The following is a 25,804-nucleotide window of genomic DNA, read 5'->3' as shown; positions in this document are numbered from 1 at the left end:
AATGTAGTGGCAGGAAAGGATTATGTCAAAGGAACCCATGCTCTCAAGATCACTCTGCAAGTATGGTGGCAACAATTTCTACAAGTCTTAGCCTATATTGTATTACTTCATAGTAATTTCTGCTAGTATTTGTTGACCGTTGAAAACTGCATACAGATTATGATTGTGATGAGCTTGTAAAATCCTTATTTGTGGCCAAGTTCCATGATCAGAGTGGTCCTGGTGGCAGGACATGAACATGGTTTTCAATCCTTCTGCTTTTCAGAAGAACTCCGATAAAAAGGGATTTGTATCAGCATGCATTCAGAAGCCATATTTCCATAGACGGGAATTAGATACCTTGCTCGAAAATGCACCATCAGTCCTAGGATGGCAACTGGGTTGCTAAAGGCTCAGATAGATGGTTCAATCAGGCTGGTCCTGACCATAACCAAGAATGGCTGAATACCATTACCTTGCTCGAAAATGCACCATCAGTCCTAGGATGGCAACTGGGTTGCTAAAGGCTCAGATAGATGGTTCAATCAGGCTGGTCCTGACCATAACCAAGAATGGCTGAATGCCACGGGAAGGAGGGGAAGAGAAGTGGTAGGAATCACGTAAAACATTCAGCATTCAGCACTCTTTCATTCATTTTACACGGCCACAGTGTAGCTCATACAAGGGCAGTGTTTGCACTTGGACTAGATGACTGAATGACCAGCAATGAGTTAACTGCTACAAGAAAACAGCAAGGTCATCGTGATGAATCTAAAAGTCCTCCAAATTTGAGTCCAGTGGCATCTTTAAGACCAACAAGTTTTGATTCTGGGCATACCACAGGAAAAGCTTACACTCAGAATTAAACTTTGTTGGTCTTAAAGGTGCCACTGGACTCAAACTTTGTTCTATTGCTTCAGACCAACACAGCTACCCACCTGAATCTAAAGTCCCCTAGACATTGGAAAGGTTCTGTTTCCTAGAAGGGTACTTGAAGGACCACGTCCTCCTGTATTGTGCAACCTAGCACTGAGATCATTGTTGCAGGTTCTCCTCTGCATCACTTCTCCAGGTGAAGTCAGGAGGGTTGTCGCAAGACAGAGAGCTCATTGCTTTAAAGCCCACATTGTTGTCTTTACTCAGCTGTGAGAAGCTCCTGTCTGTCATCTTCTTGATGCTTCCAGACGCAGCACCCTTTAGATCAAAACCTGGCTTCCGCCTGGGCCATTTTTACCTTCTACGCTTCCAGCCTGCACACAGCAGCATCCGTGACAAAACCAAAAACTGGTCTATTTCTAGCTCCCTTGATGTCCCCGTGCCTCTCACTCATTAGTTGGCTAGCAGATCTAATGTTCCTAGCCCACAAATGGATTACTTATCCCTATACTACATTGTTCTGATTTCTAGACCATTTTATATTTCCAGTTCTGCTACTTTCATTCCATCTTACTCTTCTTAGTATTTTCTTCTGCTCTATCATTCTCTTTTAGACCCTCATTCTTAAATAAGCGATTGTTCTATGAATGCTTCACAGTGCTGTCTTAAGCAGAGGGACACCATTCTTAGCCTTAGGAGTCATTGCCCATTTTTCTTTGTGTTTGCATCTGCATGTGCTGTGCTGGCTCTTTGCTGCTGACAGTAGTACCCTTATGACCCTGAGGTGGTTTTTTGAAACCGTTAGAAAAATTCATGGTGAATAAATGGCTATTAGCTACCTTACTTTCTTCAACCCTCCAGTCCAGGTATAGGGGAGAGCTACCACCTTCGTGCCTCGATCATAAGCTTAGCATTAAGATGGCTTGACCTAGCAAAGCTTTTATTATTAGAGGAAGGCATCTGGCTGCAGGTGAAAGTATGATGTTAAGGGTGGCGGCAAGCAGGACACGTCTTTCTGGCAGAGGAGGACAAATTGCTTCCCTCTCCATCCACTATGTGTTTTGTTTTGTTTTTTAAAAAAAGACTAGGAGAGTGTTTCCAGACAAAGCACCATTTAAACTTTGTTTAATTTACTTCCACTTAGTTTTCACCACCTACCTAAAAACCAGGAAACTAGGGGATTTCTTTTTGTAGGATAGAAAACGGGAGTCTTCCTCTAGGAACAAAGCTTTACCCCTCACCTCTGCAGAAGCAGGAATTCTCCCATCCTCCCTAAAGAGGTAACAGAAACTTAGCTGAAATAATTCTGTGCTCATCTGGCTAGGAGGAGGCAAAGGAACGAACTTTCAGTTATATAGAACACAAAATCTCTTCCTGTCTGCTGCCACTTTCGCAACCACTGAACATAAAATGGTGCAAAGACACATTTTTACAGTGTGCTATAGGGGTTGGGTCTGGCTAGGGATGCCAGCCTCCAGGTGGGACCTGTGGATCCTGCGGAGAACTACAGGTCATCTCCAGACGACAGAGATCAGTTTCCCCACAGAAAATGGATGCTTTGGAGGTGGACTCTATGGCACTCTACCTCACTGAGGTCCCCGTCCTCCCCAGGCTCCACCCTGTAATCTCCAGGAGTTTCCAAACCTGGAGCTAGAAACCCAACCCCACCACTGGTGGCCAGGGGAGACCTGGCAATCCTGGATCTGGGAGATCCAGGGTCAGAGCCCCACTCTGCCATGGAAGCTTGCTGGGTGACCTTGGTCCAGTCACACACATTCTCAGCCAGACCGACCTCACAGATGTTGCGAGGATAAAGTGGAGGTGAAGAGAATCAAGTAAGCTGTCTTGGGTCTCCACTGGGAAGAAAGGGGGAGTATGAATGCAGTAAATAAATAAACGAAGTCTGAATTTCAGAGGCCATGCACAAGAGATACCAAGCACAGGTGGCTGGCAAAGAATAAATACATTCCACTGTGGGGTATAAATACTCCAGGGGAGGAGCATTCCCTGCAGTCCATTGAGGAAATCTGGTAAAGTCATACGATCAGCATTGCTTGGTGGTTGCAATTATAGCTTATGCTGACTTGTTCAAATGAAGAGACTGCAGCAGTAGATAAGGACTTTGGATGACTTCACTGATGGTAGTTTTCTTAGATTAGGTATAAACCACCAAAAAGCGTCAAGAAAACAGTAAATCTTTGACACTCCTCCCCTGTCCCTCTGAGTACAGCAATTCGAATGAGGCCCAAAACGCAAGGAGTCAAAAGTATTTGAATAAAACCAATAATTTGAGGCAAGCACATTACAGGCCTTGTTGGAAAGGTAGCACTGAACAGAAGATAAAACTGGGCAGTGTGGGTTTTTTTGCAATGGTTTTTAGATCAGTTAAGACTATCGTGATAGGCAATCATCAAGTGTGAAAGTGATTCCTAATTTGGAAAGGGAGCCACTTGCAAGTAAAGCCATGTTGTTCTGATTTTGTATTTTCTTTTCTTTTTTTGGAAAAGCAATGGTGTCTTACGGGCTCTATTCTCTTTCCTGTTTGTTAGGGCTGCCTAACCACGGACAAACCCGACAAATGGTAAGAGAATGTTAATTTTAAAAGAATGCAGTGATCACCCCCCCATCCCAAGCTCTTAATGCTCAGCAGCTCTGAGACAACAGCTACTTCGACCTGTGCGTCTCTCAGCTACTACTGCAATTATTACTTGGCTCTGTATGTTTTTTGAGAAACATGAAAATAACGAGACGTGATGAAATAAATGCATTCTTTCCAGAGAGGGTCAGTGCCTCTTCACGCAGCTTTTTTTTACTGGAAGAGGATGGTAGCAAAGTATTGAAATGTACTTTAGGCGGAAATGTATTTTACTGAAGTAGGATGGGGAGTGTGTGTGTTTGTGTGTGTATGTGAACTTGGCATGCAGCTTTTAAAGAAATTGCTGTTCACGTATAATAGCATTTACTTTTATTTCTGAAAACTTGTCTCTCGGCTTCCTCCTTTTACTGAGAGATTTGATCAGAGGACTGAAACAAGTAGCCAGTCTCACAGATCTGATGAGAAACATGAGTATAGAGGAAATACTACTCCCGTACAGAACAATTTAATGGCTCTCTGGGCCGTCTGCATAACGTGGATATGCAGAAACTTTGCTTAAAACGGAGTGTCACTCTTAGTCTTCACATGAAGCAATTTCTTCCTGGCATCTCTTTAAGGGGACGGTGGGTAAACTAGCCATACATGTAAAGGCGCCAGTAGAATTTGCTTAGAATGGTGAGTGCCAGGTACCGGAGAAGAGTTAGCAGAAGCACTCTTAAATATTTTTGGATAAAGTGTTCCATTGTGTAATAACCTGGTTACTTTGAATCACAGCAGTAAGTCAGTCCCTGCTTGGGAACTGGTATTAAGTGGCTACGTGACTTGTTTGATGAGTCTCTTGAGAATGGCTGCTTGTTCATGTCTGCTATTATATATATTTGTGGTTTTATAAGGAAATTAGCATGCAAGAGCCTTACTTAACAGCCTGAGAGCTGAATTCTTTGAAGGAAGGGAAAACATCCAGGTTTCAAAATGTGCCTTCTGTCAAGACTGAAGTCCTCATAAGGAGTCACGGCAGGTCTCAGACACGTGGCCCTGCCGCATCGGTGGGTTCTTTTGTTCTCGTGGTTGCCTGTCAGCACGCAAAGTGACGATTACATGAAAGCTAGAATTTGTATTCGTGATAAAATGTGCCCCATTGGGCTGAGAACTGAGAGGATAAATAGCTTTTCATATCTGTTTTAAAAAGGGAGACAGGCAGACCTGCCTTAAGCCGATACTAAAAAAAATACCTTAATACATTTCAATAAGTATCTTTCTTGGAGCTGGCTGTGCTTATGTGTGCATCAGAAACAAATTTGTCCCAGTTGAAGGACACGTATAATGAAATGTGAGGAGAAGGACCGGTGATCCAGCTCCTTCAGTGTCTTGTTTCCAATCATCAGATGCCACAGGGAGACCCACGAACAGGATCCATAGAAAGCTGCCCTTGCCTGCTGATTGCTTCCCAACTTAAGAACATAAGAGAAGCCAATGTTGGATCAGGCCAATGGCCCATCTAGTCCAACACTCTGTCACACAGGTGCCATCAGCAGCCCTCCCACTGTTCCCCCCCCCCCGAGCACCAAGAATACAGAGAATCACCTGCCCCAGCCTGTGAGTTCCTATCTATACCTTGTGGCTAATAGCCACTGATGGACCTCTGCTCCGTATGTTTATCCAGTTTCCTCTTGAAGCCGTCCATGCTTCTGATCATCAGCATTATGTCCCCTAAATGTAGGGCCCTATTCAACTGTCATGGCTACTAGCCAGTGATAAACTATGCTGCATAAATCTGCCTAACCCATTTTAAATCCATCTGAACCAAAGGCCATCAACACGTATCAGTTGATCAACTGCCCTTTGGGTGAAGTAGTGCTTCCTATTGTCTGTCTTGGATCCATTGCCAATCTGTTTCATAGGGTGAATCTGAATGTTAGTGTTTTGGAGTGCTACACCATACATAATTTTGTATATCTCCATTATGTTGTTCTACTCAGCCACCTTTCCCCAAAACTTAAAAGAGTTTCCACAAGGCAGGCATTCCAACCCCAGTATCATTTTGGTTGCCCTTACATGCAAATCTCCAGGTCTTCAATATCCTTTTAAAGATTCTGTGACAAGAACTGTACAAATATGGCTGTAACAAGGACTTAGTGAATGGACATTACTATACTGGTTTTGTTTTCAGTCTCTTTCCTAATAATCCTCAGTATGCACTTTGCCTTTTGAAATCAATATTGCATGATGAGTTGACATTTTGAGCAAGCTATCCACTACAACCCTAAGGTCTTTTACTTAGTCTGTTCTGGTCAGCTCAAACTCCATGAGCATATATGTGAAATTAGGATTTATTGCCCCATGTCTATCACTTTGCAACTTGATTGAATTTCATTGTGCATTTTGTGCCCAGTTTGGAATGGTCCTTTTAGAACTCTCCTAAATCTGCTTGTATTAACAGTCTTTATCTGAATAGTCTTTATCTGCAAACTTTATTATCTCACTATTAACCTCCAGTTACTGGTCATTTATGGATGATTAAAATAGCACTGGGCCCAGCACTGTCCCTGGAGAAATCAGGTCCCAATAACAGTCATTCAGAAGAAGTAACGTTTATTGAGTCATTGATAGGATCCAGACTCATAATGTTCTTTGTTGGAACTGAGGTCAAGCGCACGAAGCCAGTAATTATAGCATAATCAAACAAGACATTAATGGTTCTCGGCCAATTGCATCTAAGCTAAAAGCCCGCCGAATTAATGCCGTAAGATTCCCAGGGGAAAGAGAATACTAAAGACAGTGTAGGTCTCAAGGTTACATGGCTACACCAGACACCAGACCGATAGTGGCTAGAAACGAAAGTATACATTCCAGCATGCACCCCCTCACCTCTCCATGGCAACCAAGCTCCAGACAGGCGCTTTGGTTGACAAGCACAACACAAACATACAATACGGCACAAACACTGGTCACCTCCCGCCACTGCAAAAACTAGCAATTTATTCAGCCACCTTAGATGCTTCCTCTTTTATAGCAGTTAACAATCTATGAAAGGATGTGTTCTCTTATCCCAAAAGCCTTTAGAGATGCACCTTGTCAAACGCTTCCTGGAAATCCAAGTATACATTGTCTTCCAGATCACCCCTGTCTACTGGTTTCTTGACACTCTCAAAGAACTCTAAGAGGCTGGTGAGGTAGGTAAAATTTCCATTGCAGACATCATGTTAACTCCTCTTTGGCAAGGCTCATTCTTGGCATGTCTTAAATAATATTTTCTACCAGTTTACCCAGGACAGAGGTTAAGCCAACCTATGTATAGTTTCCCAAGTGCCCCCTGGATTCCTTGGTCAATGTTAGTGTGATGTTGGCTGTTTTCCAGTTCTGGCACAGAGGCTGATGTTAATGAAAAAATATCTATTCTTATGCTTTCGGCTTTCGGCTTGTCAGAAGATCAGCAGTTTCATTGTTGAATTCTTAAAGATTTCTTGGCTGTATCCTGTCCAGATGCAGTGATTTCTTTATTTTTAGTTTAATTAGTCCTAGAACTTGTTTGGGCAGCTCTAACTCAATCCTTCAAGCACCTGCTTTGAGAAGATTGGTTCAAGAACAGGTATCTGCCAAACAGGAAGAGAGAAGCAAAGAATTTGTTCAGTTTCTTCTCCCTGTCCCCCTTCAGTAATAGTCTCACATCTTTGCCATCCAGTGGTTCAAAGAGCTTGCTTTGCTGTCTTTCTCCTCCTGATGTGTTTGAAGACATTCTTGTCTGTTCTAATGCTTCTAGCTATGTGAAATCCCTTCTTAACGCTCGTCTTACCAATGTCTTCTGTCCCTTTTGCCAGAGTTTATGCTCCTTGTGCTCCAAATTTTCCCTATTTGGGAATGACATCCAGCAGACCCAATAAACAATAAACCTGGTTCAGGGCAAACAGAGGGTGGGCAGTCTATTCTCTCAGTGACCGATCTTCAGACAGGAGGCCTTTCACATCCTCCTCCTTGAAGACATCTTCTGCAAAATCACAGATGATATTACAACCTTCCAAATCCTTGGTATTCTATAAGAGGCGCCTTCAACTTCAATCTGATTTGCATGAAGCTCTTCCTAGCCATCAGAAAACACTGGGAAGATACCACATAAGACCTCTGGGAATTTACTGTAATGATTAGGCTGCACCACTGAGTTTGCAGTGCATCCAACCATTAGCATCTTCAAGCGTACCACCCTCATGCCCTCCCACAGGTAGTCTGGGGGGACCTGGCAACGCTCCCATGATACCCTGATTGGAAGAAGCCATAGAATTGGTTCCTCCTTCTCAGAAATTCTGCAGCCTTTCCCCCCATTATTTCACTATTCCAAAAGAAGAAGGCATGAGGCCCATTTTAGATCTCAGATTAGTCGACACTTTGATAATTGCAAAAAAACCTTCTTTATAATTTAATTTTTAAGTATTTTCCCACTCCTATCCGAAGTGATATTTTTAAATCTCAATAGACTGCACAGATGCATACATCCACAGTATAGAAGGTTCCCAAGATTTGCCTTGGGGGACAGACAACTCCATTACAGAGGCTTTTTGTTTGGGTTGTCAGCAGTACCCAGAAGTCTTTACCAAATGTATGGTGGTGGTAACAGCTTATCTCTGTAAGAGAGGCATCTCAGTGTACCTTACCTAGATGACGGGTTGCTAGTTCATATGTCTCCAGTTACACTCCTACATCAGCTGCAAATAACCTTCAGGCTCCTTGCTCAACACAGCGAATTTGAAAAGTTCCTGTTCCACCTCAGCATTTGCAGGTTATAGGAGTAGTCCTTGCCTCCAACATGGGACAGAGCATCAATTATCACATTCCGGGTAAAGGAGTCTCTGCAGACTACACATCCAGCAGCTTTTGGAGTCCAGGGACTTTTTGAACTTAAGGCAGGGGTGTCAAACAGGTTCCATATGTTCCAGTTCAACACGTCTCCCTTTCTCCCCTCCCACCTCACTGGCTGCCTTTCTTCACTCCACCTTTGCTTTTTCAACTGTTTCATTATCATCACCAACACTTAAGTGGATTTTGCTGAGTCTGAAATCAGCACATTGTTTCACTTGGAGAGCTGAGATCCCCCTCTCCAGTTTAAGCAGATGAAGAAAAAAGAAAAGAAACCTAACAATACAAGCTTGCAAGCCTTATTAGTGAAAAGGAGCAAGAGTCCGGTAGCACCTAACAAAATTTGTGGCAGGGCACGAGGTTTCGTGATTCACTGCTCTCTTCTTCAGATATAGCTAGAATGTGAGTCCATTGGTCCTTATATCTTGGAAAGTGGCGTGATTTTGGACGCCAAATGACAATAGCAGGCGTTGGTAATGAGACCAGAAACCTAGTTCAGCCCTGGCGGATGCATTGAGCTTCATTATCAGTTGCAATTCAGCAGTCTCTCTTTCTAAGAGACCTGCTACTCTTAGGTCAGCAATGTCACAGAAGGTTAAACGTCTCCCCACTGTTTTGTGAATGTTGTGGTTTCTAATGTCAGACTTATGTCCATTTATTCTTTGCATCCTCCTGGACTGAATCCTCCTGAGCTGAATTGAGACCTAGGTTTCCTGTCTCATTACAAATGCTTGTATCTCCACACCTACTGCATATCACACCTAATCCAGTCAAGCCTGCTGTTGTCGTTCACCTGCTATTGCTATTTGGGATCTGAAATAACCTTTATAAAGTTTATATATCCAGTACCTCGTATTATGTTTTATGGTAGAATAAGAGAAGAGATTGGATTTATAAATCCTGACCTTCACTTGGAGTCTCAGAGCGGCTTACAAGCTCCTTTCCCTTCCCCTCCCCACAACAGGCACCCTGTGAGGTAGGTGGGGCTGAGAGAGCTCTTCCTAGAACTGCTCGTGAGAGAACAGCTCTGACAGAACTATGGCTTGGACAATGTCATCCAGCAGCTGCAAGTGGAGGAGTGGGGAATCAAACCCGGTTCTCCCAGATTAGAGTCCGCACACTTAACCATTACACCAAGCAGGTACGCATGGCCTGGCCTGAGAAAGTGACATCTATGTTAAATCTGGCCCTCGTAACAAATTAGTTTGACACCTCTGACTTAAGGTGTCCACTACAGCTGTCACACCGTTTGCCAGGCAGAGGATGTGTCCATTGTAGCTGTGGTTCCACCATCAAGTATTCAGTCCACAGTTACTGGATCGGTCCCTTCTCCTTTACACACCTTCATCAGTGAAACACTACCTCAGGCAGCAGTTAGAGCACGGCAACCTATTCAGGGGCATCAGATTCACCAGCATATTTCCTCAGGTCGCATCCCTCTGGGGATGGGGAGCACATTGCAAAAGTCATTCCGTCATCCGGCCTTAGATCATGTGGGGAAGCACATCAGCGTCTTGGAACTCCCCACCATTTCCAAGTCTGTCATGTTCTATCCCATTCTGAAGGGCAAATCGCTACAGTTTCTCTCAGGGGTCGTTTCGTAGAAAAAGAGCTAGGGGAACTCATTAGCATAACTCATTAGCATATGCCACACCCCCTGACATCACCGGACGTGTGCCATAAGGCCACATCCCCTGACATCACCGGAAGTGTGTCATAAGGCCACACACCCTGCCCCCAACGGTCCCGGCCGCCGCCGCCAGCCTTGCAGCTCCACTGCCGAGCCCCATGAGGGCCCTCCCTGGCCCCAGGCAGGCAGGGGTGGGGAGAGGCAGGGAGGAAGCAACTTACCCTCCCTCTTCTCCTGCCTCCTCCTGGCTGAATGAGGGCCGGAAGCAGGGCGGCCGGACGCAGGGGGCGGGGCTTCATCATGTGCCCCACCCCCGTACCTCACCCGGTGGAACTGCGATCCCCCTTGATCCCCCCGAAATGACCTCTGGTTTCTCTGCAGTTTACTATGCCAACAAGCAAGGTCAGGAGTCAAAAGGTGATACATTTACACAAAGTGGACAGTGAGCCTATTTTATTCCATTCCAGCCCCGCTTCTGATTCTTAGAGAACTCCACAAGATACAGATTAACAAGACAAGTTGTATCCTAATTGCACCTTTTTGCCCAAGGCAGCAGCAGTTTGCCACACTACCACATATGGCCAAGTGTCCCCCCCCCGCATTTCAGAGTTGGAAGGGACCTCAGTGGTCATCTAGTCCAACCACCTGCGTAACACAGGGAATTCATAACTACTCTCCTCTCCCCCAGTGACCTCTGCTCTATGTCCGGAGGAAGGCAAAATATCTCCAGGATCCCTGGGCCAATCTGGGTAGGAGGAAAATGCCTTCCTGACCTTAAAGTAGCAATCGCCATTACCCTGGGCACATAAGAAAGGGCCACAGGAAATTCTTCCTAACATTTAGCTGAAAACTCATTTTTTAAAATTCCAATCCATTGGTTCTAGTCCAACCTTTTGGGGCAACAGAAAACATATCAGCCCTGAACCACATATTTGCCAAGACAGGGAAAAAGCATGTGTAAACATTCAAAGGTAACACCTTGCAACGTGGCAAATTGATTTAATTCATGCTCAGAAAAGACAGAAGCAACTCTTAACAATAATATTAACAATAATGGGAAATCACTTCCTGTCATATGCTGTGGCTCACCTCTTGGATCCCTTTCATTGTCCACTGCTTGCAACTTTTCAGATACCTACTATACCTAAAATCAATGAGTTTAGCCAGGGCTTTTTTTATAGAAAAAGCCCAGCAGGAACTCATTAGCATAATTGGCCACACCCAACAGCAGAAACGTATTATCTTATTAGGCCACACCCCTGACAGCACAGGTCATTAGCATATGAGGCCACACCCCTGTGTTACGTGGCAAATTGATTTAATTCATGCTCAGAAAAGACAGAAGCAACACTTAACAATAATATTATCAATAATGGGAAATCACTTCCTGTCATATGCTGTGGCTCACTTCTTGGATCTTTTTCATTGTCCACTGCTTGCAACTTTTCAAATACCTACCTACTATACCTAAAATCAGTGGGTTTAGCCAGGGCTTTTTTTGTAGAAGAAGCCCAGCAGGAACTCATTAGCATAATTGGCCACACCCAACAGCAGAAACGTATTATCTTATTAGGCCACACCCCTGACAGCACAGGTCATTAGCATATGAGGCCACACCCCTGTGTTACCAGAGGTGTGGTCATCCAGCCACACCCACCTTTTGCTTCTTATTCTGTTTACCTTGTTTGTTGTCAAAACCCAGGGCTTTTTTGGTAGCAGGAACTCCTTTGCATGTTAGGCCACACACCCCTAATGTAGCCAATCCTAATGAGTTTCTGCTGTTGGGTGTGGCCTATTATGCTAATGAGTTCCTGCTGGGCGTGGCCAACTCAGGAGCCAACATAGCCCTGGGTTTAGCTGTTTTGTTGCCAAGGGCCCATTTAACAACTATTTCTGTGGCAGTCAGGCAGGCACTCTCTTTTCTCCCACCTGTTAGTTTCAACTGTATTTTAAACTATTTGCTTAAGAATGCACCTCCTGCTCCAAGTTCAGCTGACTCTTGGAATTTGCAGTAGGCATCACCAGTTTTAATGAAGTCTCCATTTGAACCACTAGCAACGTGTAGTTTAAAGCTGCTGTTCCTCAAAGCTGCATTTTGGTAACCATTATTTTGGCTAGGAGGGCAGGTGAACTGTGTGCCTTTTCCTATTTTCCATGGCCACAAGGTGACTGAGAGGCTGAGCTTTTCATTCCTGCCCAAAGTGGTATCTCAGTTCCACACATCCCGAGATGTGACACTTCTAGTTTATTTCTTCAGTTCGTGCTTGCACCCTGAAAGATCACCACGTATACTGGAATTAACAGGAATTAAACTTTTTATATCAACAGAACATCTTGGTTCTACAAGGATCCTTACCTCTTGATTTACTGTGGGGGAGATAAGAAAGGACCCAAGCTGTCATCCCAACATTTCAGTAACTGGATAGTGGATTTAATATCCTTGTGCCATGTAATAGCTAAAAGGGCATACTATGAAATCGGGTAATAGCTAAAAGGGCATACTATGAAATGGGAAGGCGCTCCTTGTACTACAGCAAACTTCACTGCTTTTGCTAGAGTCATTTCACTACCTGACCTCTTCAAGGCAGGCCAAAAGAACCTCGGTTCATAAAGCAATATGCCATGGATGTCAGAGTAAGGAGGGATGCAGTTTTTCGTAGAGCTGTGCAGAATTCACTTTTCAAATCACTTTATTCATACCTGGCTCCAGATATGTAAACTTGCAATTCTGTTTCATTGGTGTGCTGCACAGAGACCATAATCAAGAAGGATAAGTTGCTTACCTGTAGCTAGTGTTCTTCAAGAGGTAATCTGTGCAGTCACACAAACTGCCCTGCAACAGTTACTGACTGTCTTTATTATAGCTTGCTGTGTCATATTGGGAAGAACTGAGTGGGAGGCATGGCCCCGCTACGGTTCCCATTTGGTCAGTTATGGCAGAGACCTCCACATGTTTGCCACCATTGCCCACTGATGCTCAGGTGGTTGGTGGGCAGAAACTGGCCAGCCAAATGGCTGGGGGTGTGCTTGTTGTCCCTGAACAATTATACAACTTTTGGTGCAGCCAGGGAGCAACAGTGCTGTGGCAAGGGCAATGTTCTAGTACTCAGCCCAAAACTCTGTAGAGTTGGAAGGGACCTCCAGGGTCATCTAGTCCAACCCCCTGCACAAGGCAGGAAATAAACAAATACCTCCCCCTCCACACCTGCAGTAACCACTGTTCCATGCCCAGAAGATGACAAAAAACCTCCAGGATCCCTGGCCAAACCGGCCTGGAGAAAAATTTCTTTCTGACCCCAAAGTGGCAATCAGCATTTCCCTGGGTGTGTAAGAAAGAGCCACAAGAACTAAGCACTGTTGCAGGCCTTCCTGCCCTCCCTCTCATGATCTGCCTAAGCCCACAGAATTCACATTGCTGTCAGATGGCCGTCTAGCCTCGAAAACCTCCAGAGAAGGAGAGCCCACCACCTCCCCAGGAAGCCTGTTCCACTGAGGAACCGCTTTTTTTTCTCTAACTGTCAGGAGGTTCTTCCTAATGTTTAGCCAAAAACTCTTCTGATTTAATTTCAACCCATTGGTCCTGGTCCGACCTTCTGGGGCAATAGAAGACAACTCCGTACCATCCTCTATAGGACAGCCCTTCGAGTACTTGAAGATGGCTATCATATCACCTCTCACTCGTCTCCTCTCCAGGCTAAGCATACCCAGCCCCTTCAGCCTTGGGGTTTTGGGGGGTGAGTGTTACAGCATTGCCCTGGTGCAACATGTCACTTCCAGGTCATGATGCCAGAAGTCGCATCATGGTATGAAGATGTCAGTTGTGCCCCCCACTATGGAAATAATTATAATTTGCTTTTTTAAGGAAGGCTTACAAAGACAACTTGAAAAAATGGTTTGGAAATGTAACTGTTCTAAGATGTCTATCTTACCAAGAATGTTGCAAGAATGTTGATTTCTTTGAAAACGTTCCAATTGTCTACTGTTAAAAAGACTTTAGAAGTAGCAAAAACAAGGACAGCCTCCATTTGGGCAGGGAAGCATGCTAGAGCTGTAGTGATTACCTTGCAAAAACCGAAGGAGATGGAAATACTGCATGCTCTGAAATAATTGTATATTATTATGCTATCTGTCCAGAAAGGATGTGTAAATGTAGAATTCGGAATGTGACGTTTTGAACCACAATACTGTAATTAGGATAGACATACTGAGAATCCCTGATTTTGAGAGAATAGATGAATATAGTTTGAAAGAATTATTATCAAAAATTCATCAACGACCATTGCAATATAAAAATGATATCAACATGTTACCAACAGTTTCAGGAAATGAGCTTGGCAAACGAATGACGAGGAAAATAATTCTAAGACGTGCTGTTTGTACCCAACGTTATATATGTTATGCTAATACCTTAGAGGGCCCTAGTTCTTTCTGTATGTTAGCCCAGAACGAAGCTAGCAACATGTCCAGCTAATTAAGAAGTTGTGTTGCTTCTGCCTCACAACTTGTTAGCCGTAACCTCAGGCTTCAATATCTGAGAACTCATAAACTGGGCAAGAGAAGGCAAAAGAGAGCATGTCCATACAAAGGCCTTCTGCATTTGTATCATGTCCTGGGTCATGAAGCATAGGTGCAAGTCTAATGTCTTTATCTAGAAAATTCCTATCTGCCTCTCTTGGGAACTTGCTTACAAAGTGGCTTACAAAGCGGCACGTATAAAATGCCATGGAAGTCGTTAACAGATTTAAAAACCCATAATTTAAAAACCGTGTGCTTTCAAAAGTGCCTTGGAGTGAACATCCAAGTGCTGATGCTGACTCAGCTCTGTCCACTGTCCACTTATTTTATTTTATTTATTTATTTGGACTTGTATCTCACCCTCCCTACAAGCAGGCTCAGGGCGGGTTCCAACAATATTAATACAATATAGCATGCAATTAAAACCACTTAAAACAACAGTATAAAACAGTATAAAACAGCACAAAATCCTAAAACTCCATGTAAAATCTGATCAGATGTCTCACCCATTAAGATGGGATTAAGAATCCAGGCCACCGATGGGAGGCCAGCCAGTAAATGGGGGTATGGGCACTGTTCCCTCTAAGCTGAGTTAGTGTGAGCTAGCTCACAGTTTTTTAGCCACCAGCTCAAAGATTTTTGTTTTCACTCAGGAAGGATGGCTCCAGAGCAAACTAATTGATGCTGCAGCCAAATTGTGGGCTCACAACTTTAATGCCAGTAGCTCACAAAGTAGAATTTTTGCTCACAAGACTCCACAGCTTAGCGGGAACATTGCCGATGGGAGGCCAGCCAGAAAGGGGGGGAGGGGGCGTGTCTGTAGCCTTTAACTAAAAGCTCGGTGGAAGAGCTCTGTCTTACAGATCCTGTGGAATTGTAATCAATCCCACAGGGCCCTGATCTCATACGGGAGCTCATTCCACCAGGTGGGCCCTGGCCCTAGTCAAGGAAAGTTGGGACGTCCCTGTGGCCAGAGACTACCAAGAGATGCTGATTTGTAGACCTCAGTGCTCTACAGGGCTCATATAGGGAGAGGCTGTCCCAAAGGTATGTTGGCCCCTGGCCATATAGGGCCAGGGCCTTTTCCACATGCAGTGGAATCTGTATTTAAATGTGCAAATATTGCTATCCACACTCAGGCTGGTCAACATACCCCTGGGTTCAATAGTCACTCTGTTGGGCTTTTTGATGATTGGGGTGTTCGTAGGGTTTGCTAGTTGTCCAGTCTCTCTCAGCCACACTACCCATAAGAAGAGACTGGGATCGTGTGTATTCTTATCTATTACAAGGGAAGCTCTGTTGTACAGTGGGAATGCCTGTTGACCGACACTTGGTCAACCAGAAAACTCAGCTAACCATCACTCACTCATTGTTCCTGGCAGGGCCCGTTGGCCATGGGTGGCAGAGAAATGCGCTGCAGGTCCAGTGCATGGCTGCCACGCTCTCGACACTGCTTTTGCTGCCCAGTGGGCCCAGCCCAGCAGCAAGCAGGTAGCAGTGCCAAGCTCATCGCATTAGAAATTAAGCCCGGAAGGGAGGGAAGCCAGAGAGTAAACCAGAAGCAGCTGAACTGTAGACTGGCTGGTTCTTAGCACCACATTACATGTTGCAAGCCTGGTGGTGATTCTTCCCCTCTCCAGTTAGCTGTGTCCTTCCAAGGCAGAAAGAAGCCGCCACTCTGCCCAGAGGGACTTCCCTTCACCCACTGGAATCTTCTGTTTTGCTGCTAGGGCTGCCAAGTGGGGGCGGGGGGAAGGTAAACCTCCGCTTCAGAGGCCTGATTTCCGCGGCGGCAGAAATCGGGCCCCCGAAGCGCAGCGTGGCTGCGTCACCAGAGGTGATGCAAGCACGTCAATCACGTTGGGGGCGTGGCCCTGATCGTCGGAGGGAAAACTCTATGGTTTTCCCTCCGACGATCGGGGCCACGCCTTCAACATGATCAATGTTGCGCGTCACTTCCAGTGACGTGCTGGCGGTGCGCGCATCGAAGAACGGCTCCCGGAGCCTGGCGAGGCTCCCCCGCTGGTAAGAAGATTTGACTTGGCAACCCTATTTGCTGCCCCCGGATGACCTTCCCACAGTGAGGGAGCCAGGGTGAAGGCAGGCGCTTCTCCTGGTTTGTCTAGCATCAGGAGACCAGCATTCCCTCCCACTTGAACCAGTATCAGTTTCCCAATAGGCAGTCTTGGATTCTGCTGCCCCTGCTTGGTAGAAACCTTTTCTTGACCGTCCTCCCAAGGCCCTACTCTGGGTGCCCCTGCCTTCTGAGGTTAGATGGGCGGCCTTCTCAGTTGTGGCACCAAAATTCTGGAATTCCCTCCCCAGGCAGACTCATTTGTCCCCTTCTTTGTTATCACCCACCAGCATTTGACATTCCCTCAGTGATCCGTCCTGCCTGCCCCGTAATTTTAATTGCTGTTTTATGTTTTTGTATGGGTTTTTAAAGACGTAATTTTATTATGTGCTTTTAATTTGTAAGCCACCTTGGAGGTCCTTATGAGGGCAGAAAGACAGGGTATAATTTTTTAAAAGCTAGTGTTGCTGCAACTGAACCTTCGCTAGCTAGAGGAAGAGGAGGAGAGCAAAACTAGTCCTGGGCAAGTTGTGGTGGAGGGCAACATGGCGGGTGCTGAGGCTCTGGCTGCATTCTGGCTTCACAGCATTGCATGCCAGGGCAAGGTGACTGGAGCCATGCAGTGAAGCAAAGCACCTTGCATGGGCCTTTGGGGAAGGAAGAAGTCAGGAGATGAGGCGGGCAGCCACTAGGGTTGCCAGGTCTACTTACCCGGCTGGCGGGGGGTGGGAGGGAGCCTTCCAGGAGTGGAGAGGGCGGGATGACGTCGCTGCATGCAACGTCGTCGGTGTGATGACACCACACGGAAGTGACATCATCACACCGGCTATATCACATGGCAGTGCTCTAGCATTTTGGTCAAAACTCTACGCGACATGCCTGGTGTGATGATGTCAGTTCTGTGTGATGTCATCACGCTGACGACATCGACATGGGAGGGGGCTGTTCGGTGGTGGGGCTTCCCCTGCTGGCCAGCTGGTTGGTGGTGGATTGGAGCCCCAAAAATCAGAGGAACTCCCACCTTGAACAGGGGTCTGGCAACTCTAGCGGCCAGTGCTGCCCTCTTCTTGCAACCCAGCAGTACCCATCATTTCCCTAACCCCTAATTGTGATGTCTCATCGTTGCTGGTTATTGTTGATGGCCAGCAGGCCCATCCTGCAGGAAAAGCTTTGGGTAACTTGGCAACTGGCATTCTCTGTGGATGCCCAACAATAAAGCTCTTACTGTATATTTTCATAGAATCACAGAGTTGGAAGGGTTCTCCAGGGTCATCTAGTCCATCCCCCTGCACAATACTGGAAATTCACAACTACCTCCCCCTCCCACGCCCCCAGTGACCCCTGCTCCATGCCCAGAAGATTTTGTTTTCTTCTGCCACCATTTACCGTTAAAGGGGGAAAGTATCCTTTTACTATACTTTCTTTTTTAGAACTCATTACCGTGTTCAATACTTGTTTGAGCTGCTTATCTTGCAATAAGTTGTATGTTAATCCTACTTTGCCTGTCTAGCAATAGACATCAGTAGCCCTCATTCACTCTTTTTATTAGATCTTGTTTTAAACTGCCCTATCCTTCCTTTCCTTTAATCTGACTAAACTGCCCTATCTTCATAACCCCACCTTCTCTTGTGAATTTAAAAGCATCAGCATAATGGATGTACACTTACAGGCATCTGAGGAAGAGAGTTCTGACTGATGAAAGCGTATGCAGGAATAAAATTTGTGTCTTTAACGTGCCAGTGGACTCCTATTTTGCCGCTACATACAAACACAGTTATCCAACTGGCATCAGCACATTCAGTAGTTAGTGATAAGGAAGCTGAAATGACTGCTTCAGGCAAATAAGTCCCCCCCTCCCCCCGAGAACCTTGCAAGTATGCAAGTAAAAAGAAAAGAAAAAGCACTAAAGCGTCACACTGTGAAAAAGTTAACTGCTGCATAGCGATTATAAAACTAAACCAAATTGGCAAGGTAGTAACCAAATTTTCCCCTTTGGATATATTTGACACCAATGGGAACTCTAACTAAAAAAATCCCACATCTTTGAAATATTTGGGGTTTGTTTTAATAAATGTCTCTTATTGTTCAGTTGTATATGTCTGAATATTTGCCAGTTGCCCCTGGGGAAAGTTCTTGCCTAAACACATGGGCTTTATAGATCTTCCACTCTCCAGGAATAAATTTTATACAGTGCCAGTTTAGCTCTTTCTGTGCCTACATTTTGTATACCATTGGTATATCCTGACCATAATACATTTATGAGCTTATGGGGGGAAGCTTACCTGCTTCTTCCTCCTCCGCTTGCTCTGTGTGGAGCTCCCCCGCTCCTCCCCCCGCAATTTTCGTGGGTCCCCTTTCTTGTTGGATATAATTGCACAGTACTACTTTCAGCTAAAGAGTAAATGAAAAGTCTTAAATTACCAGGAAAACTCATACTTAGTGTTACCCCTGAGGGGGGGACTTACTGTCAGCAGAGGCCCTTGCTGGTGAAGTAACGATGTTGCCAGTGACCTGCCGGCATCACTCTCTGTATGCCAGGAAGTGACATCGGTGGGAAATCGGGGTCACTCTGGCATTTGGGCAAGACTCTATTGCCAAAGTGCCAGAGTGTCTCCAAATGATGCACTGAGGTCACTTTGGGGGCATATGGGGAGTGATGTCAGCACATCAGGATGCTGGTGATGTTCCCCCTGTCTCCTACCATTTCCCCCCACCAGCTCGCTGAATGGCAGCGAAGGATTCCTTGCCTGCAGCAGGGGAACGGACAGCATAATTCCCCTTGACTCTCTTAATGTAATTTCTTTAGAAGAGATCCTTGTATTTAATAGAGCCATGCTAGGAAACAGGAAATTATATATAATTTAAGTAAGCATATCTGATGGCCTTGGGCTGTACAATCTTAAGCAAAGTTACACCCTTCTGAGACCATTGAAGTCAGCTTAGAAGGAAGTAGCTCTGCTTAGGACCGTGCGGAAAGTGGTGGGATTTTGTATTACTAGCCTCCCTTAATGTTTTGATTTTTCAAAAAACGATTTTAACGGTTCCTGTAGCTGAAGTGGCCGAGATGATCTGGAAATCCCTGGTTCAGATTTCACCTCCGCTAAGAACTCCTTCTGGCCTTAGGAAAGCCACTTTCAGCTGGAGCTCCATCCCTTTGTAGTAGGGGGAGAACAACACTAGACTCCCTCACAAGGCTTTTGTAAAATTTACTGAAATAATTCGAGTCCTGATCTGCAGAGCCCCCTAGCATATACTAACCCCAGGGCTTCTCCCAAGTGCGCCATTGACCTCTTTTGGAATGAAAGGGTCAGCTGCTCTTTTCTGCTGTCTCTGGTCACTCTTCATGTGGGCAGCAGCTGTGTGATATCAGGGAGCCACGGCCACATCACTGGGCAGCTGCATCCATGTGTGCTAATTACATACTGCTACTCCACACCTACTACTACTAATGGAGAGATAAATTCAGCCTTTTGATCTGAAAATCTGGGGCAGTCAAAAAGAATATGATCCACAGAATCAATTCTGTTGTTGCCATCATTGCGGAATCTATCTGAATATGGAGTTCCATTGAATCTTTGTAACATAACCGCTGAAGGTAGGGCATTCAAGCGTGCAAGCATGAATGCCCTTCTATACTTTGGAAGAGCTAGCTCAGATAGATAATTTGGCATTTTTGTTGGCAGGAGAAGGCCTACTGAGAAAGATGAACAAACTCTGTGAGCTCTAATCAACATACTCTCATAATCAAAGTCTCGCAGACATCTTCTAATGAGCTGGGTCCATTCTTGTCTATTCATTGTTTCTGGCACATCATGGGCAATGCCCAAATGTGATAATTTATGATCCAGTAATCTGTCCCAATCACTTGTGTGATGGTCCAACATGACTAGTCTGAGGAAGCTAGATTCTGGATTTGATTTTAGGATCCTAATTTTCAGATTGAATGCTCTGCCCCAGGCGTTTGCTTCAAAGGACATCTCCCCAACTTCAGCTTTCACAGCTATTCCAGACACACATTGAGGGATTCCCAAAACATTATACAGGAATCTTTATAGTGGTATATTGATGTTGTCTGTTGCTGCTCTGATCCAGATCCCAACAACATATAACATCTGCCTGTAGACTTCCGCATTAAATACTTGGCACGTCACCAGCATCAGGGTCTTATGATGGAACTACCTCATTTCTCTATTTCTTTTTTCTTCAACCTGACAAGATTCTTTAGTGCTAGGACCTACACTTCTTTGATGCATGAATTCTGGCACCTTTTTACTGTTCATGCTATTGAGGTCTATAAAAATTAACTCTGCTTATTATGTATCCCTTATTTATAATTCTTACTTATTTGAGGGCACTTGCTGTTTTCTGTTGAGGTATCTTTGCATGACACAAAACATGGGAGGGGGGAAGACTGATTTTTATGTCATGTAAAAGTGGTAAACACACTGGAGCCAAGTATCTACATGTTCCCCTTAGCCACCTAATCCACCTGCTTCGCACTGTTTTTGCCATCTTGTTCTGAGTTTTGATGTCCCTTCTCCTAAAATGTACATCAAAGGCCACACTTTTAATTGGATCAAGGACTAGAGTCTGAGAGTCTTGCTGTAACCAGCAAAGCATTCGTGTTTGAGGTAATTGCTTTCTTTACACCTTTACTTGGGAGTACCGAAGGAATATACAAAAAGGCGAGAGAGACAAGTTCTGTTCCTGAAGTGCTTGCTCGTATTAACTGTATGGAGTTAATTTCTTATTTGCTTTTATATATTGTGTAGGGACCAAGTCGAAGCTTACTGCTCAATGGGAAATCATACCCAACAAAAGTCCGGTTAATCCGTGGTGGCACCTTGCCTCCAGTGAAAAGGAGGAGGATGAACTGGATTGACGCTCCTGATGATGTTTTCTACATGGCCACAGAGGAAACCAGGTAGGCCAGATCAGTAATCTTTGATAAAGGAGAGTTCTGTGATATTTGGCTTTCTCTATGAATGTAAGATCAGTCAAATGAGGCTCTGAATGGATTAGTCGACAGCACTGATTCAATGTTCCCTCTAAGCTGCAGAGTCTTGTGAGCCAAAATTCTACTCTGTGAGCCAAAAGACCTAATAAGTTGTGAGCAAGCCTACATATTTTAAGAAAGAAAGAAAGAACAAAAATAGATGTGGAGAGAGGAAGGAAGGAAGGAAGAGAAAGAAAGAAAGAAAGAAGGGGAGAGGTGGAAAGAAAGCAAATAGATGGGGAGAGAGGAGAGAAAGGAAGAAAACCCCCCATCAGCTGCTCACTTTAAAGGGCAGGCAGCCATTAGAGTGCTCTGTTTGCCCCCCCCACTTTCTAGTGGGGGGGAGAGCCAAGGGGAGTTATGAAATGGCTTCCCACCCTTTAAACAGGGTTGCCAAGTCTTACCTACTTAAAAGCGGGGGACCTGGGCCCTCTCTGATACTTCTCTCTCACGTGCAAAGCACGCGTGCACCGCAATGACATCATCTGGAAGTGACATCATCACGTTGGGGGCGGGCCCACTACCATTCGAGGGGAAACCATAGAGTTTTCCCTCAAATGCTAGAGCGTCCCTCCCCCGCAACGTGCCTGGCATGATGACATCACTTCCAGGTGACGTCATCACGCTGGGCACGTCTCTGTGTGCCCGGCACTTTGGGGATGGAGTTCCCTCCGGAAGCCTGATCTGGGCCGGCAGGTAAGGGACCGATCGAGCGGGGGTTCTTCCGCCCCTCCCGGGGGACCTGGCAACCCTACCTTTAAAGCAGGGGTGTCAAACATACAGCCCACAGGCCAGAACTGACCTCTCCAGGGCTCTTATCCAGCCCGCAAGCAACTGGTGCTGTTCTCAGCCCATGAGAGAAGAAAGGTCATGAGAGAATTAAAAACAACAACACCCTGGAGGTTTTGGAAACAGCCTTTCTGTCAGGCCTTCCCCTCAGACCCACCACTTCTATGGAAAATGCAGGAGGGATGAGAACCGGGGGGAGCCGGGGGGGGGGGGGATCTGCGAGAGTCAGGCTTATGTGGATTCCCCAGTAAATTAATTGCTTTCACTGCTAGGAATCACTTTTCTTTGTATTTTGAGTAAAAGTTAATACCGTTAGTTGAGTTTGCCTGTGCCCTTTATAAAGTTTATATCTCCAGTACCCAACATTACATTTTTATGGCACACATGGCCTGGCCCAACAAAGTGATATTTTATGTCAGATCCAGCCCTCATAACAAATGAGTTTGACACCTCTGCTTTAAAGCAAGCAGCGCAGTGGGTCTTGCTCATCGGCTTGCTCATTTTAAAGGGCATTCACAAAAATAAAGGGACACAGTATAGAAAGTAGAAACCACAAGATGAATACTGTGTATAAGTTGTTCACCTCAATTCATATACAATACAATAATACACAGCAATCTTAACCATAATGCCTATAACTGACAGTGTTCCCTCTAAGCTGAGTTAGTGTGCGCTGGCTCACAGTTTTTTTAGCCTCCGGCTCACACATTTTTGTCTTAGCTCTTGAAGGATGGCTCTAGAGCAAACTAATTTACGCAACGGCCAAATCACTCGCTCACAACTTTAATGCCAGTAGCTCACAAAGTAGAATCTTTGCTCAAAAGACTCCACATCTTAGAGGGAACATTGCTCTTTAGTGTAAAAATTGAATGTTATTGTATACAAGTGGTTGGCCATTCCTGATTTCCTCAACTGTTGTTAGCTCTCTGCAGTCTCCTGTAACTGTTTTTACCTCAGAACACTTAGCTCTACAGCTGACCAATCAGAGAGTGGGGTGTGCAAGGAGGCAGCAGCCTGGCAGCCACATAGGAAGCAATGGGGAGAGCACATTTTACCCCTTTTGACCCCCTTAGGGGTCGAATTTCTAAAAATCCCTTCTTAGTGAGCATCTACATCATGGTAGGAGTGCTCTCCCTAATTTCGTACTTCTAGGGGTTTGGCCTGGGTATTTTTACGGTGATGGAACTTTCTTTTATATATATATAGATGGAATTGAGGTGAACAACTTATACACAGTATTCATTTTGTAGTTTTCACTTTAAAGGGCAGCCATTTGGCTCCCCCCCCTGCTTCCAAGTCTAGTCATCCATATTGAAGGAAGTGTTAAGCTTTACTAGCTACAATAATGTTTTATGAGAAATGGATTCTGATATGAGTGCCTTCTGAATTGTTTGAATCTTTCTGTGCAACTTGAAGCAGTTCGTCGAAATGCACAATTTACCTAGGAGACACATAGTCTGTGCAGGATTCAGATTGCAAAAGAAACCACTCCATTGAATACAAGAACTCGTGGGCACTCCATGAAATTGCTGAGCGGTCGGGTTAGAACAGATAAAAGGAAGTACTTCTTCACCCAAAGAGTGATTAACACATGGAATTCACTGCCACAGGAGGTGGCGGCGGCGACAAGCATGGACAGCTTCAAGAGGGAACTGGATAAACATATGGACTGGAGCAGAGGTCCATCAGCGGCTGTTAGCCACAAGGTATAGATAGGAACTCACAGGCTGGGGCAGGTGATGTACTGTATTCTTGGTGCTTGGGGGGGGCAACAGTGGGAGAGCTTCTAGTGTCCTGGCCCCACTGATGGACCTCCTGATGGCACCTGGCTTTTTTGGCCACTGTGTGACAGAGTGTTAGACTAGATGGGCCATTGGCCTGATCCGACATTGGCTTCTCTTATGTTCTTATGCTATAGATGATTTCATTCTTATGTTGACATTTGTATAATTTTTGAGAGTGGGTTTCTAGTTTGTATATTTATGCAACATTTGTTGTGGGATTTGAACTGTTTTGGAACTGTTTCTTTAATGTGTATTGTAAAGGACATGTTGCTTGAAACTGTCCCTTTAAACTATATTGCATCTGCAAAAGTTATTGTGCAGTTGTGAATTGTATGTTGTGAATAGCAGAAGTTATTGCCGTGTCTGTGATTGTAAGAATTTTTAAACATGAGACCATTGCTCCCTCTAAGCTGTGGAGTCTTGTAAGCAAAAATTCTATGGTGTGCGCTACTGGCATTAAAGTTGTGAGCAAGCGATTTGGCTGCTGCATAAATCAGTTTGCTTTGGAGCCATCCTCCCTGAGCTAAGAGAAACATGTGTGAGTCAGAGGCTCAAAAACTGTGAGCTAGCTCACACTAACTCAGCTTAGAGGGACCACTGCATGAAACTATAATAGTTACCCTGAAATTGCTTAGATACTTCATTGTTTATCTGATTATATAATTTATAAACATTACACAAAAGAAAAGAAAAGAAAAAAATAATTCTGGATGTATTGCAGTTAAGTGCTTGTAACTGCTATACACTCGGTGTTTCTTTGCCTTTACCTCTGTGGAGTTCCAGCATGGATCAAGGCCTGTAGAGGAAGGGATACTAAATTCCCTTTTTTCACTATTTTTGTAGAAGATCATTTAAGTTGTGTGGCTAATGTCTCTTTAAGGGCAGAATTAGGCTCACAGTCTCTGGAACCACAGGCATGGGTAAGGGCCTTCAGGCTTTGGTTGAAAAGCCTATTTTCCACAGAAGCTAATGAGTGCCTCTGTCTATTAAAATCTGATTCCTGTGCTAGCCCGTGGAGGAAATTAATGGAGACTAGACTCCAGCTGCTGGGTTTTAGCAGTAGTGATTTGGAGAGACTGGGGAAAACAGCAGCATGCTCTGTGGTGAACAAACATTTGTATAACTCAAGACTTCATCAACACCCATAGGGTATGCTCCTCTTTATACATGGGGTTGTTGTCTTACCTAAAGGCAACCTTACCATATTTAGATTTTTAAACTGTTCCTTGATACAGGAGAACATTTATGCTTGCAAGATTAAGCTCCATCCCTTCTCAAGTAATGCAAAGTCAACTGCAAAGGACTACATATTCATATAGACTTTGTAATTGTGCTTTGGGACAGAAGGAAACTCTGGAGCATCGCTTCCTAGAATGTGGTACTTTATGCAATGTTAGGGATTTGGGGACTACTCCTCCTTTCTGCGATTATGAGGATCTGTCAACACCAGATGAGGTTAAGAAATTCTTGGCAGGCACGGATTTAGGAGTTACATTGGCTGTAGCCAGATTTTTTTTGCATATGTAATTAAAATTAAAGGACCTCAAGTGCAGTAACTGGTTGGCTATTTAAATTATCTAATTTTGTTGTAAATAGTATGACATTGCTCAAGTCCTGTAGGCTAAATGAGCAGTATCATTAAAGTAAGTACTACAGCACTGATGGAAAAGTAGACGTAGGCTGTGGTCACACGGAGCATTAGCCACGCTACAGAGAC

At 44.8% G+C, this 25,804-nt stretch overlaps 1 protein-coding gene across 1 annotated transcript in view; it reads left to right on the top strand.

Annotated features, from left to right (window-relative positions):
• Positions 1 to 25,804, top strand: part of MTA1 (metastasis associated 1) — a 146,419-nt gene that overhangs the window by 113,525 nt on the left and 7,090 nt on the right. The window contains exons 19-20 of the mRNA XM_015414367.1: positions 3,405 to 3,436; positions 21,291 to 21,442. Coding sequence (XP_015269853.1) covers positions 3,405 to 3,436; positions 21,291 to 21,442 — 184 coding nt within the window. The remainder of the gene's footprint in view (positions 1 to 3,404; positions 3,437 to 21,290; positions 21,443 to 25,804) is intronic.

Source organism: Gekko japonicus, unplaced genomic scaffold (genome assembly GCF_001447785.1).
Source record: "Gekko japonicus isolate JY-2015 unplaced genomic scaffold, Gekko_japonicus_V1.1 scaffold1406, whole genome shotgun sequence".
Taxonomy (NCBI): domain Eukaryota; kingdom Metazoa; phylum Chordata; class Lepidosauria; order Squamata; family Gekkonidae; genus Gekko; species Gekko japonicus.
The sequence above is the reverse complement of the archived record's forward strand: the minus strand, read 5'-3'. Positions and strand labels throughout refer to the sequence as shown.